The sequence below is a fragment of the Balearica regulorum genome, chromosome 2 (assembly GCF_011004875.1).
Source record: "Balearica regulorum gibbericeps isolate bBalReg1 chromosome 2, bBalReg1.pri, whole genome shotgun sequence".
In the NCBI taxonomy this organism is placed as follows: domain Eukaryota; kingdom Metazoa; phylum Chordata; class Aves; order Gruiformes; family Gruidae; genus Balearica; species Balearica regulorum.
The window spans coordinates 37,342,793-37,357,711 of record NC_046185.1 but is presented as its reverse complement, the minus strand read 5'-3'; the positions used below and the strand labels follow the sequence as shown (position 1 = coordinate 37,357,711).

Below are 14,919 nucleotides of genomic sequence, written 5' to 3'. Positions count from 1 at the left end.
GAAAAAAGGAGGGATCTGGAGAAAATACTTACCACTTCTACAATACTTCAGTTTGGTGAGAGTTTTCTGAGCTGGCAAAAATAATTTTCTTCTTTGTGGGGTACTGATGCAAGGAAACAGAAGGGCTGCATCTACAACCACCAGAGCATTTCTTAACCAGCTTTTACAGGAAGAAATTGAGCCTTTCAGGGGACTGACAAGAGTCAGGTTGAATTTTCTGTTGAGAACAGGTCCTGCAAATACTGCTGGTTGGAAATTTCTAATGTATCGCAAGCTTCCAAGAACCTTGAGAAGACAAAAGACAGCCTTTTGGTGTAATTTAACCTACTATCTGTAGTCCTGGCGTGGACTTACTTCCCAAAAGCCTGAGTCTGCTTTTTTGAGTGCCTAACTCAAGAATTAACCCACACAGCAGGTTTCCCCAGGTGTCACAGCTTTGGACACAGAGGATCCCTGCCTGCAGTCAGTCCATTTGGCAAATGTACATGATAGGTGAATAACATAGACTCTTAGCGAGCTTGCTACTCAGTTAATCCCTATTAAATATATGCATATGTATATATACATTCCTTTGCTCTAATCCACTTAGGGCATGTCAGTTTCTGTAGTCAATGGCACACTAAGTGGTGTGGCTACTATCACTTTACTCTAACTTCAACTTGCCAACAGGAGCACTAGATGCTCATTTCTAGCTCAGCTGGTCTGACAAGGCTTGAACTCTCACCTACTGACCTGTGGCAAGAAACTTAAATGTTTTGCCACTAATACATCTGCAAACTCTTTTCTAAGTTTGAAGTGGAAGGTCTACTGCTGATAAATCAAAGCTGATTGATTGTTGGGAAAAAGTGGGATTTCCACCCCATTCATTCTTGTATTGGCCTTGAAACTCTGCAGTCAAAAGACACTGATGACTTCAACAGTTATTGAAGAAAACCTTCTTTTTTCCTATTGTGCACAAATGTCCACCTAGGAAAACGATCCAAACAATGAAAGACAGTTTTGTAGACTCAAGAAATTCAGATTGTGTTCCAGTAAAATTCCAAACTGTACAATATTTATCCATGGGTAAAATTCCTCATGCTGAGCAAATTCACATGGCTAAACAGTTAGTTTTTCTTAATTATGAAAATAAGTGTTCCTAAGATTTGGAAAATTTCTTGATCAGAGTTGATAATGAGGAGGAGTTTACTGCTGGAATATGGTTTTGCTGTGAAAGTTTCCTTTTGCTAGAGCCAGGTACTACTCAGTATGAAAAAGAGTGACAGAATCAGGCTTAGAGCAGCAACTATTGATTGCAACCTTTACAACATTAGCACAAACACATTCCATTTCTGTCAGTCAAATTCAGCTATTTGTGTTTGTATTCTGCTCTGATGGAATATAGCAGTACTGGAAACATCTCTTTCAGTGAGGATGAGTTTAGGGCAAGGCTAGATTGGGTTTTTCTGAGGAGTAGGGTAGTTGTGAGGCATTGCTCAAACGTATCAATTATATGTCTGGTTAATAAGAACATAATATTTGTAGTTGGAAATTTTCCCCAGTGAACAGTAAATTCACTATAAATCTACCCTTTTTTTGTCCTAAAAGTGAATCTGGGTTGAACTTCTGGGAGACTTTAATTTCAGATTCATGAATCTTCTGGAGAAACCTATTGGTATCTTTTTTTCATTTAATATTCATTCTCCCTACCAGTGGCTAGCTAGGTATTTTAGCTTGAGACAGTTCCATGTCCACTTCAGAAATGGGATGGCAGTATGGATTGTGTTCCTGTAAACAGAATTTCTCCAGGCCTGTTGGATGGTCTTGACTGGATGTCTTGTAACGCCCATAGCTGAAGCTGCACATTTCATTTAATGGCTTTTTGAGTCTGAAAATGAGATAAAACAATTTTCTAGCATGGAAACTTGCCCATTTGGTTAAATTATTTATAGAGAGTGAAACAAAAGTAGAGATTGACATTATTTCTACCAGAAGTTAGATGACCGTTGGATAGTGAGGGGAGAGTTCAAATACAGCTAGAGAAAGTTGGAACTAGACACAAGATTCCTATTTTTTGAATGGATGCGCTTAGATCAAAAGCTGCCATTATCTCCTTATACCATTAAGGCGTTAGCTCATGTCACTTTGTTTCTACTGACTAATATTTGGTTTCCTCATGGAAAAGTTCACATTGAACAAAGTATTTGGGAGAAGGAGGGAATTTTCCATTGCAGTGAGGAAAAAAATTCTCAAAATTTGTTTCAGTGCAGAAAGCTGTTCTCAGTACAGTTTCCAAACCTAAGGATTTATTTTTCTGCATCTTTCTTTATTATGGTAAACTTGGATTCCCAAAGACATTTAATGTAATAAAAAATGACACTATAATTTAAAAAATGGCATAGAGAATTATCATGGCACACATTAGGTAAATTAAAAGCTGGCTCACTGAGGAATCAAAAACTAGAGTTTCTAATGGGAAGATGTAGATGAATGGGGCTCATTAGGGTCTGATACGTTTGGATAATTGGTGGGAAGGACAAGTTGAATTTATTAAATGATATGAATCCCCTGGTATAATGGCCACATTCCAGTAAAATGCACTTTATTATAACCAGATGAAATATATTTGAACCAAATGAAATATATCTGGCACCGGAGAAACATATCTGTCTCTGCTGCAGAATAATGAGGCTTTGTCCTGGAAAGCAGTGACCTAATGGATTTAGGATGATCATAGAAGATCATCTCAGTGTGAGCTCTCAGCATAATGCTGTAGACCATTCCTTGAATGCCTAAAAAGTTGAATAGCAAAGTAATTATTCCACATATCAGTAAAAAACTGTGGTTTTGGTTTCTTGCCATTAAGAAAGATTGGAATTACTTGAGAGATTTCAGATGACAATTAAAAACAACCCAGGATCTGGGAAACCCTGTTAGGAGTTTGCCTCACCTAAAGGCATTCAATTAGGAATCTTGGAGATGACTTGGTATCTGAAGGTAGATATTTAAATAAAAATGATTCAACTCATCAGACTGTGACAAAGGCTATTAAATGCTTTGTCCTAGCAACCAGGAGTCTTAAGCATTGTAAGCAAAGCTAAGGGAGGCAATGAACTTGGAGTCATTAACATGAGTTGATAGGCCTGTTTAAATGATAGATAATCCAGTGGGAGATTCTGTGAGCTGTATACAGGTATATGGGAGGTCAAATTAGATGATCACGGCAGGATTTTTTTTGTCATAGTGTCTACGAATATACTTACTCATTCTCATAAAGAGCAGTCTGGATGTGCAATTTCATTTGCTTTCCTGGACATGACATGTTAGGCCTTGATAAAGGTGTGCGTGATACAATGATCATGATTCTACACTTACGTTACCTGTTTTCTTACAAACCCCTGAAAATGTGCCTGACTCTGTGTACATGTAAACACATTTTTGTGATTTTTATGCTAAGGTTTATTCTAGTGATATTAAACTGCAAAGATTCCCCCAGTTGTTTTTATTATCATAATTTAGTCCTTGGAATATAAAAATACCTTACTTGAGAAGCCAGGGTGCCTCTGAATAACATAATGGCTGTCCTTAGTGATCCAAAAATATACACCTGGGAAATATAAGATATGACTGTTGGGATTAATATTGACCATAACAAAGATATTCATAAAATACTGTTAAACTTTACTTTGCTCTAGATAGTCAGGGAAGTCTGTAGATTTCAAAGCACAAAATATGTTCATGCTAATTTTATCTATGTGAATGTCTGTTATTAAATGGCAGTATATATTATAGCAATGATATAAATATTTTGTTTTTAAAATATTTTACTTTTTTAATTCAAAAAACATTTGCAAGTGGGGTTCTAAGCTTTCAGGAAAAAAAATATTGGCTGTCCTTAATTTTTGAATTCCACAGACTTCTATGCCTTGTATAAACCACTGTAGATATACAGCTAAGTTCAACAGATAATCATCTATGCTCATCACTAAAAAACTACTAAGCTTTATTAGAATTTTGTTCCAAAATAAGAATATAAACATATATTGATTTACATATGTCACAATATAAATAATTCACTAGCTGTATATTGATATAGCAGGCTATATATATTGATACAAGAACTTTGATTTGAATCACAAAGTATAGTGTATGTCTTGAAACACAGGTTGTTTAATATTGTGCTGTTAAAAGATCTGTGTAAAAGGACATGATAAAAAAATAATAAACTTTTAGGAAAGTAAAGCTCTTCTCTAATATTAAAGAAGTTCAGAGAATAAAATAAAGCTTTTTACTGAGTAATCACTGACAGCCAGCTAACAAGGCTAGCCATTATAGCAAAGAAATGTAACTTTTTAATGGGAATGCAGCCTAATCTGTTGCATGTTGATGAAGGAACTTTAAATCACTTGATTTGGTTTTGAGTATATCAGATTGATCCATCCCCTGTTAGACTTTGCTCTTCCAAAACACTTTTTGTGTTGAGTAAAAGTAACTTAAACGTAGCTCTTTGTGAAGGCATGCAGTGAACTGGGAACTGATCTCATTGAAAAATCTCTGAGTAAAACGAGTATTTTTACTCGGATAATGCAGTCTTGTGCTGTTTTTCAGCCCTGTGGCTGCCCAGCATTTGTGCTGTGTGAATCAGGAGGAGCTGTGGAGAATATCCAAGTCTGACAGTGGTGAGCTGAAACTGCTTCAGCTGGCCTTTCAGCCAAAAAATGCACACGAAGCAATACCCTTAGGGTTTTAGTAAAGACGGGTGACTATAACCCTATGAAAATGCTGAGGTGCAAAGTCTGGCCTTAGAGGGACATACTGATGAGCTGTTTGACTGGGGGACTGCTGTCCAGACTTTCCAGTTGGAAGGCACTGGCCATTTCATGTGTCCTTAATAGGACAGAGCATTGGAAAGAGCTAGGGACCAACTGATGCTGAGGGGCTCATTCTTTTATGCCTTTCTCGATTCCTTCATTTGCCATGCTGGCCAAGTGCTTTCACTACAGGCCAAGAAGATCTTGCTGCAAACCTTTGTGTGCTTTTTATTCCATTTAATTGTTCCAGCTTTTTTCAAGAGCTATCAAATCCCATCGTCTTTCACCGGTACCTTGTGTCGTCATTTACAGCAGTGAGAAAAGAGCACGAAGTTGCGCTGAAGCACTACCAAAGCACATTGGTCATGTTCTACACCTACTTTTCACTCAATTTGTTTGAATGCAAATGACCCCATGAAGTGCAAGACCCAGGGAGCAGCAAGCAGGGACTACATCCCTTTGCATTAAATAAGGCCTTGAAAGGCTTTTGGCTCCACAGCCAACTGATGGATTCAGCAGAGGGGCCAGATTGCTGCAGAAACCACCAAAAAAAATTAGAATTCTTGACTGTAATCCCAGGGTGCAAAAATGACCAGGAGGTGAAGGATCTATGAAAGGAATCTGTTTTCTTTCTTTGGCCCAATATTCTCCAAGCTGTAAAAAAAAAATTAACACTCATTATTATCCTATTGCTGTAAATGCGTTTTACAAGGCCAAGATTTATTCTAAGCCAAAACTGTAGAAATTCCTCTTTTATCATGAAGGGAAGATTTCAAATTCAAGTAGGAAAAGCTCTGTAATGGAACAGGTTAAGATTTTGTGACATAATTATTGTGACTGTACTTGACCCTGTCAGAGAGCAAGTCCATGAATGTGGAGACTGGGAGAGAGGAGGGTTGGTCCTTGATGTGTGACTCCTCTTCGTTTTGGTTAAATCTTGTTTGGTAATGCATAGTGCCAGTGGGAGTGTTACAGCAGGACCTGGGCAACGCCTGTTTCCTCTGTGTCTTATTTCCCTGATCTGTGAAGCGAGATGATAAATGTAATAACTGACAGCAAAGCTAAGAGAAATCACCAGTTAATGTTTCTAAAATATGTCATGAATCTGGGCCCCAATTCCAATATCTATCTGTATTTCTTTCTGGTGAGACTTCACTAACTTTAAAATGGCTGTAGTTTTTCAGTTATTTTCCCCAAGTCAGTCAGTGATGTTTTCCTGCTTGTATTAACCACTTTTAAATCATTGCCATTCCCTTTTATATCGGAGAAATCAGCCTGTCAGGGTATGACTCATCTCACCTACCTTCGGCTGTACAGAAGTGAGGGACTCTAGTCCAAGCTATTTGTTCTCTGAAGTAAGGAGAAAAACAAAGGGACTTCAGAGGACAGCTGGATATCTGTCTTACTGGGGGACTGAGAGAGGTACACCGAATCCCATCACCCCTTCAGGGTGTCCTTCATCTCTTGCATCTCCACCTTGACGAATCTCTGTCTCTTGTCAGGTGGAAGTTGATTTGATCTTGTTAATATCATTTCTCATCAGTCAAGAATTCCATAATGGATATGGGGTAGCACAGAATATATTTTCTGGCTGGTATCCCATTTCCTTCTGCAGCTAAGATGACCACAGTCCCTGGAGTTTTTGTGGGTAACAGTCATGACAAGAATTTGCAAATGAAACAGGCTTACCTATATTTGCTTTTCTCCCCTCCCCAAGACAAATTTGTTATATAAAGATCAAACTGTGAAAACACTCGAATCTCTGCTAAATGAAGTGCCTCCAAGGAAAACAGTTGTTAAACATCAGGCATAAATGATGAAAAAATACATATAAGCTTAATAAAGGGTAAGAACTGTTGCTAAGATTTCCCAGGCTTGCTTGCTTTTTTTTTTTTTTTAATGCAGAGCTTTTCATGGTGTGTACCTTACTCTGTTGAATATCAGTACAGTATCAGATATAAAATCCAGGCTTATGACCTAGCAAAATGAAAGTTAAAGATCTTGTTCCAATTGTACTTAACTGATTAGCTGGAGATAATGGGAATAGTTTGTTTCTACCAGGATTCTTTAATCTCCCAAAGAGGGGTTGCGTATTTATATATTCAAAAGGAGTGAATAAATGTGAAGCTGCTGTGCCTGATTTCCTTCAGTGTTTAAAAATGGCAAAGTGAAGGCTTCTAAGGTAACATACAAACCTTTATGCATTCAGCTGTGTAATTAAATGTGGTTGGGGTGTTTCTTTCCCTTTTGTAACCCCGATTGTCTAACTGGATCCACATAATAGGTCCAGTTGCAGCTTTACGTCTTTTACAAACATTTGAGGGGGCTGGGAGGGGCAGGCTGATTACAGTCAGCAACATTTGCAAAACAGTATTGCAATATGCATATGTAAATATTTGTAAAAGCTAAATTTCCATTTTGCTTTGGGGAAGGTTTTCAACCTGAACACAATCAGAAATGAAAACAAAGCTATCTCAGCTTATCTGATTCATCACAGTTGCCTATTATGTTTGATGCTTTTTGCAACACTGGTAATTTTTCGCAACCTATTACCACTATTGAAAAAGAAGCAGCAGAAAAACCCTCCAAACCACTGAATAATTGGAACAAATACTCTAACTAAAGAAGCTGTGATTTGCTTCTGAATATTTTAGAAATAAAAAGAACTGGGATTCATCAAAATACTGCTCAATGTTGCTAATTTAACTGTGGATTCAGCATTACGGAAAAATTTTACAAAATGCAATCATAATGAAGGATTAATTTTTCCTTTTATCCTATTTTTGTGTACATTAAATTTTAGCCCTAATTTCCGTGTTTTTCTGTTTGATTTCACAGGTTTGTGAAATCAGTGGGATTGTTGAAGAACAATTTAATTAAAACAAAATTATGGCGATCAAAGCTACACCTGAGAATTTGCTTTAGTTTATACATAATAATTTTAAATAAAGTTATTTTTCTAGTATCAGCAGTACATAAGTGGGACCGCTCTGATATGTGGATGCTGTAATGCACTGAATCAGAGTATTTACTGTGGTACAGTGGCCTTAGGAAAGAAGGGTGACTGTCACCTTTTAGTATAAAGTTACTATAATGTTTTTGTTTAGTTTATACCCCTGTTATTTTGGATTGACATTTGATAAAGTATAAACTCTGCCTGACCAAAATAAACTTTACCTAGAGATTTTATGTATTTTAACTTGTCTAAGGTTTTCTACTCCTTATATTTTTGTAATCTTTACTCTTTTTTAGATTAATAAACACTAAAGTATTCGCCCACATCTGCCAATGTGTATGTCCCATTCAGGTCTCACAGAGCGCTAGCTGTTCGCTCATAGTCACCTGCAGGGAGAGGTCAGAAGGGGGAGTGAGTGAAAGAGATGCGGGTGGGTAGCAGAAACAGGTGTTGCCCCTGCCGCATAGCTTTGTATTGAGTTTATCTACTTTGATCTTTTAAAGAAATCAAGACTCTGTTAAACAGGGGACATATCAATAAGGAATGGAGCATGCATGCAAAAAAATAAAGCACCTAAAGGAATTTCTTATATGTGATAAAGCATTAGTTACCCATATGGATTACTGAAACAAATTTGCTGTTTAAAACAAGCCAACTGGTGTGTGCTGTGTGCTTGGAACTTTAGAAGATGCTTTTGCACAGGCATCAAATGAAGGGATGTGGCAGTTGCATTTACTGATTTCATTTACCTGTTAATTCTGTCGTGTGTTTTCAGTTTCCTGTGTCTTCAATTATGTACGCTTGGTTCCTGTATCTTAGACATAATGATATAATGAAATTGCTTGCAACTATTAAAAAATACAGTATAACAAACCATCTATTTGTTTAAGAAATAAAAATGAATTGTCTGTCATGAATGTTTCATAGTGTGTACTTTTTTTGCTGTCTCACAAACATACAGTGCTAAATACTCAAAACGTCTGTCCGAGTCATGAGCAAGTAGAATGGAAGGTAACATTGTGATGAACACGTGCTTGCTGTATGTATCATTATAGTGTAGGATTCCTATATGTAAAATGTTTAGCATACTGGAACCCCATGGGAATAGTCCCTTGAAGTTCATTTCAGGAAGGGGCTTCATTAATTTGTCATCCATAAAGAAAATCTGTTATGCTGTGTGTATTTGCAATATACTTGAAGACTGATTTACTTATGGGAGAGCATATTATCACTGATACGCTATATTTAGTCAGTTGTGCTCAGTGAAGCATTCTTGTGAAACTATTATCTTCCTTTCATGGGTTTTATTCTTCCTTATTGGCCTGCATTTCATATTTTACCTTGACAATACTGAAAAATGTAAACTAGGTTTGCCTTTTTTTTCTTCTTCCAGTTGCTTCACTGAACATCTGTTAAGCTCCATTCTTTCTGCTTCATGCCATTATTGGGTGAAATTACGACCATATTTAATCCCTGGGAGAAATCTCATTGACTTCAGAGGAACTAAGATTGCCTGCAAGTTGAGAAAGAAATTAGAATTTGGCAGCATCTTAATTCTAGGAGTTCTTGCATGTCTAAGAACTTGAAGACAGTTTGGCTGGGTAGTAGTGCAGAGACATTTGGTCAGGGACATGTCTGGGTTTATATTGGGATTACATGTGAAGAAACACAAGACAAACTTTATGCAGGAAGGCAGAATATAAATCCTGCTTCTGGTCTTCAGAGGGCAAAAACTTTTCAGTTGCAGATATAGCGGGTACCATCAGGGCTCATTAGAATGATTAATAATTTAGCAAGTGTGAAATGCATGCAAGTGTCTCGAAGTGCAATAGGATGGCTTGACTCTTGAGTGGTTCCAGTTGTAAAAGCTGTGAAGTCTTGGGCTCTTGAGATCTGGCTGTTCTTGGGACTGGCCAGAACAATAGTATTTTTCTGGGACACTTTCTAAGCTGAAGGGTAGAGGATAAAACCACGGAAAATATTACTTTATTTTCACAGTAAAACATACAGAAAATACCATGGGGATTTTGTTTGTTTACTTGAGTTCTCATGATTTTGACATGATCTCATGATTTTTTAACACTTGTGGTTGGCACTACTCCCTCTAAAGCGTATGGGAAGCAGTCTTGGCTGATACTAGCACTCAGCCCAGCAACCACTGCTGGCATTGCAGAGGAGAAGCAGCCACCTGGTACCCTGACTGCGAACAAGCTGGCAATGAAGCGTAACCAGTCAGGAGAACTCCGAGGAGGAGCTGGGATGCGCTTAATAGGCAACAAGCAGCTGGGCTTAGGGGAGTGGGGAGTACAAAGAGCAGCTGGGAAGGCCTTGCAGAAAAACTTGTTTTCACCTTTGAGCTGCGAGAAGCCTTCCTCATTTTCTGTTTGACCTTTTTGGCTTCAGGAAGCAGTTTCCATTTGTCAATTGCTTACGGAATAAACTCTGCCTCCATAGTGCCTAATTGAATTGAGAGTCAGCTGTGCAAGCTCTTCTTGTTGATGCTGCTCTAGGTAATTTGGCAGGAGTATAAAGGTGGGGATTTTTTTGTTTTGTTTTTGACTCTGCACCAGGCACTTCAAAGTCATCACAAAAAGTTTAATATAAGCTACGTAGAAATGTTCTTCTCTCTAGTTGCATGGAGCAGAGTAGATTTAGTGCTTTTCAGAAAGATACTTCATGACTCATTGCTGATGCTATTCAATTACTGCTTTTTGATGGAAAAAGAGCCATGATGAACAGATAAATTTTTCCTAGCCGTATGTTTACATCTTAGTTTTTAGAAGCATTCACTAATGCAATGATGTAGGGACACAGTATTCTTGACAATTAACAATTCTTGTTAATGAAAAAATTCAAATGTATCTCAGTATATAAAAATGCATGTAGCTTGTCTAATAAGCAGCTGTCTTTCTTTCAAATGCCACTTTATAATAAAATGGCTTTTATGGTCATATGAGGTTCTGCTGCTTCCTCTTAAGACCGTCACAGCCTTGATACTTTATCTGAATAATTTTTTAAAGCAACCTTAGTGTATCTCTATTCATTCCAATAACACAGTAGTACTAACAGGTTCCCTTCTGTACTGCTCTTATCAAGTAACGTGATCATTTGGCAGATTTGAAAGTGACTTTTTGCTACCCCAGTGGCTAGCTCTAGGATATGTAGGTGTGGCTGAGGGAGAAATAAGGAGGAAATTTTATTTGCAGAGGTTATTAAATTGAAACAATTTCTTTTGAAATACTCTCCAGTGGAAGATTTCTCTGAGCAAATCCTTATCTCGAAAACTGAAGCAATAATTTAAACACACTTACATAACAACCAGCTGTAGTACGCACGTATACTATTAACAAAAGCTTCCTGTCCTGTGGGAGTATGCTTCCTAAAAATATGGCTTTATTCACAGTGTAAGTCTCTTTCTCCTGAGTCAGTAATTTCAAAAGAGGGAAGGAGACTTGTTTCCTGCTCCCTGGAGTATTGCTTCAGGTATGTCTACATTTCACTTACAGAGGTAACTAGCTAAGTGTAGGGGAAATTCTATATTGCAACAACTAAACTCATAGAGATATATGAACTAAATGAAAGCCAACTCACACACACGCGTGTGACGCTATTGTTTCATTGCCCTGGCTATATGTGGACACGCTTTAGATTTAATCCAATGAACTATTAATGTAAAATACAGAAAAGCTCCCCTGAGATAGATTACAGCAACCTGGGCTTCTCTGCAGCGAGTATGTTAACCGTGAAGTTACCACGCTTTTAGCACCTTTCTATGGTTAGTTCCAGGCAGCTTCCCAACAAAAAAAGATGTGCAAAACCCCGTGTTTGGAGGCAAATAGCTCTTCCTGTGCTTGTGCAAGTTCGGTGCCTCTTCATTTTTGGCCCTGGCTTCTACTTTGTTTGGATTGGGCAGCTGCTAGTTAGGCAACGCAGGTACGTGGTTTTGTAGATGTTTTTGCCATTTACAATTTTAGCTGAAAGTGCAAAAGCTTGGGGTTAATCCAGTAAAGTTTAAACAGACCACTGGTTTGACAGCATTAGCTTACTTAGTAGTAAGTTAGACTGAAATATTAGTCAAAATAGTTTTAATTACTTTTAATTATCAAGTTGTTGGTTAAAAGAAGACACATCTTTATAAGAATAGAATTATGACTTTGGTTGCGGTTTTCTTTCCTGACGTTATATAAAACTACAGCATAGCAAAATAGAATCTAGTTTGATAGCTTTTTTTTCTTTTTTCCCCTTTGGATGGTACAGTCAGATACTCTTTTCTATGGATGGTCTGCATAAGAGAACATGCAACAAATTTTAATATATACTGTCAGTAGAAGTTTCCTCTATGATAACTGTAAACCTATCAGGGTGCACTGACAGGTGAAAACACTGTACTGAACCTTAAGTTCAGTTCAATCAGAAAAGAAGTCTAGTGGTGTTTTCACTTACAAAATGTAGTACAAATGTATAAATTTGGCTTTATCAAGAACTGGAATTTAATCTCTGAAGCTCCATACATATCTCTGATGTTGGAAGATGGCAGAGCTTTAGTGATTTTTATCCTGGCTGCTATTCCAGAAGATGCTCTGCTGTTGCATTTGATACACGCTCCAAGTAGTGTATCTTTATTGTATGAATAGTATCTGTATTATATTTGAGCTTCACATTATTTTTCTTGTAATTATTTATCAGCCAATCCTGGAGAATGCTTCCGGTTCTGAAACAATTAGGTAGAACCACTGAACCAATGTCTTCTGTAGATGCATGGACCTTCCTTTGAGACCCTAGTGACAGAATATTGTTCTAAATCATGAGACAGAAGGAACCTTCTTTTTGCCCACCAAAACCAGCTACAGCACAGCTCTAAAGAGACACTACGGGAGAGCAAAAAAATAGTTCCTCTTGTGATTTACTTGAATGCAGAGCTGCTGAGTCTCATCAGGGACATTCTCTCCCAGAAATGTACACATGTGTTTGCCTACAGAGGGAGTGTAATAGGAAATGGGGCCGGGAAGGGCCTCCAGATATCATTTAGTTGCTAACCCTGAGGCAGCATGACTGCAGCTAAACCATTTCTGACAGATGTTTATCTAAGCTGTTCTGAGAATGTCTGGAGATAGAGAATACCTCTCCTTATCTTTAGAAAATCATGTACCCAAGTGCTTGTACTTTTGCTTGAAAGTGGTTTCTCAGAACAAGACCTTTTCCCCTTGAATATATTCTTCACATGTTAATTGTTTGCATCTTGTTTCAGCTCTGATTGATAACATTGAATTCAGATGCCACCCAAAGTAACAGAATGAAATATTGGTCCTGTAAAACCTTTTGAATTTTTGCAATGGTTTAAATGTGGCCAGGATTTCACCCCAGAGTTACAGACAATTACTGAAGAACCATTGTTACAGGCCATGAGATGTGTCAGCCACTGACAGCAAAGACTTGTGCTCTGCAGGGTGCATGTGTTGCTGCTCTGAGAAGCCCTGCTTTTGCACTGGAAATCACATGTGATGAAACAGCAAAGGGTCATTCGAACCTCCATGCCTCAGTTATTGTAGCTGTCTCCAAAAAGCACATGAGGAATTCATGAGTGCATTTCAAAAACTTGCCAAAATGCTCCCTGGGGCCTGATAAGTACTGTAATTCAAAATCTCTCCCTAAGTGCCTCCAGAAATCATTCTCTTCCTATTGATGTGTGTAATCCAACACCTACACACTCACAACCCCAGGTTTAATAAAGTGTGGGGCCCTTTAGCTGAGATTCCAAAGGAACTTACACTTCCTTTCCCCCCAGGTGATGCTACATTTCTGTGTCCAGAACACATTATCTGTTATTGACTTTTCATCTGGACACAGATCTTACAGAATTTAAAATATTTTCCTGTGAGGATGTGTTGAAAACATCTGATGGGCTTGCCTGGGGTACTGTGATGCATAGGCCTTCTGGGAGAGACTGTAGCATCAACCTCATCCATAATTCTGTGTCTGCTCTATGCAAAGACAGTCAGCTATTTAAAAGACAGAGCTGAAGATCTTCAGGTAAAAACATAGTCAAAACTCCAGATAGAGATGTATGCTCACTATTTCCCTTTAAAAGCAATTAATTCACAGTGTGACAAATTAAATGTTATCTTCTGTCACTTGTTCTCTATGCTAAATGTTTGTAGAGAATAATGCCATGTTCAAATGCTGAACACTGATTTTTCAGCTTTCAGGCATGTCAGAAGAAAGTTAACTCATTTAAGAAGAGTAAATGCTGTACCATGCAGATTTTAAAAGTATAAGAGAATGAATTCAGGAATGTGGAAATTTTTATTCTTGTGTCCAGATGAAATGTCTGTGGTCTGAATGTTTTATTTGGGGCATGATCTAACTTGATGTAAAAAATATACAGTATCTCCTTTTCTGCTCCATTACACTGGAACTACATTCAAGTAGATAAGATACACTTCAGCAACCCTTCCTAATACTTTTAATATTAATTCTTCACTAGTGATTCAGAAATCTGAAAACCTTGAAAAGTGTCATTCATAGTGGTCCTTATCTCTTCAAAGAGATACAAGGAGAGATCACCTAAGGAATAAGCTCTACAGAAAATGTGGGATACTGACATGGGTTTTTGCTTGACTTTAACTTCTGATGGTCATGTGGTAATGTGCTTTTGGCTAAACTGCTTACCTGACCCATGATACTTTTCAGCTCTATAGTTAGTCTAGTTATAAAATGCTATACATTGGTCTATTATAATAGAGACAGAAGTTTTATCCTGTACTTATTGGTACAGAGGAAATATTACTATTCATCTTTGTGTATATGGTATTCACTTCCGTGACATAGTTTTTGCTACATCCATTAGAATGATCTTCCGTTATTGATAGCATTAATAAATTCTGTGTTCAGAAAGCCAGCTCCTTTCTGATCTGTGAAAAGCATCATATCCAAATTGCCCTGATGTCTTTTTAAACTGGGGTATTCTTTTCTTCCGTGGGCAAACTTGTCCTAGCAGAGAGCAGCCTCCCAGCAGCTCCATCCTCTTGGCACGCTGAAGGATCATTCACATCGTTGCTGCCCTTTCCAGCAGATTCTGCACCGTACAGTGAAGTTCCAGCTCTCGCAGTCCTTATGTTTTATGAGCTTGGAAGTCATCCAGTTTTATTCTTGGACATTTATTAAATATCATCT

General features: G+C 37.8%; 1 protein-coding gene across 4 annotated transcripts in view; it reads left to right on the top strand.

Annotated features, from left to right (window-relative positions):
* The window catches only part of C2H8orf34 (chromosome 2 C8orf34 homolog), a 201,662-nt gene that overhangs the window by 164,093 nt on the left and 22,650 nt on the right, over positions 1-14,919 (top strand). The window contains exon 14 of one of the 4 annotated variants that reach the window (XM_075743926.1): positions 7,629-8,659. The exons of the other annotated variants lie outside the window; for them this stretch is intronic. Within the exon in view, the coding sequence (XP_075600041.1) occupies positions 7,629-7,636 (8 nt within the window). The 3' untranslated portion in view covers positions 7,637-8,659. Of the gene's footprint in view, positions 1-7,628; positions 8,660-14,919 lie in introns of those variants that run through there. 4 annotated transcript variants of the gene reach the window in all.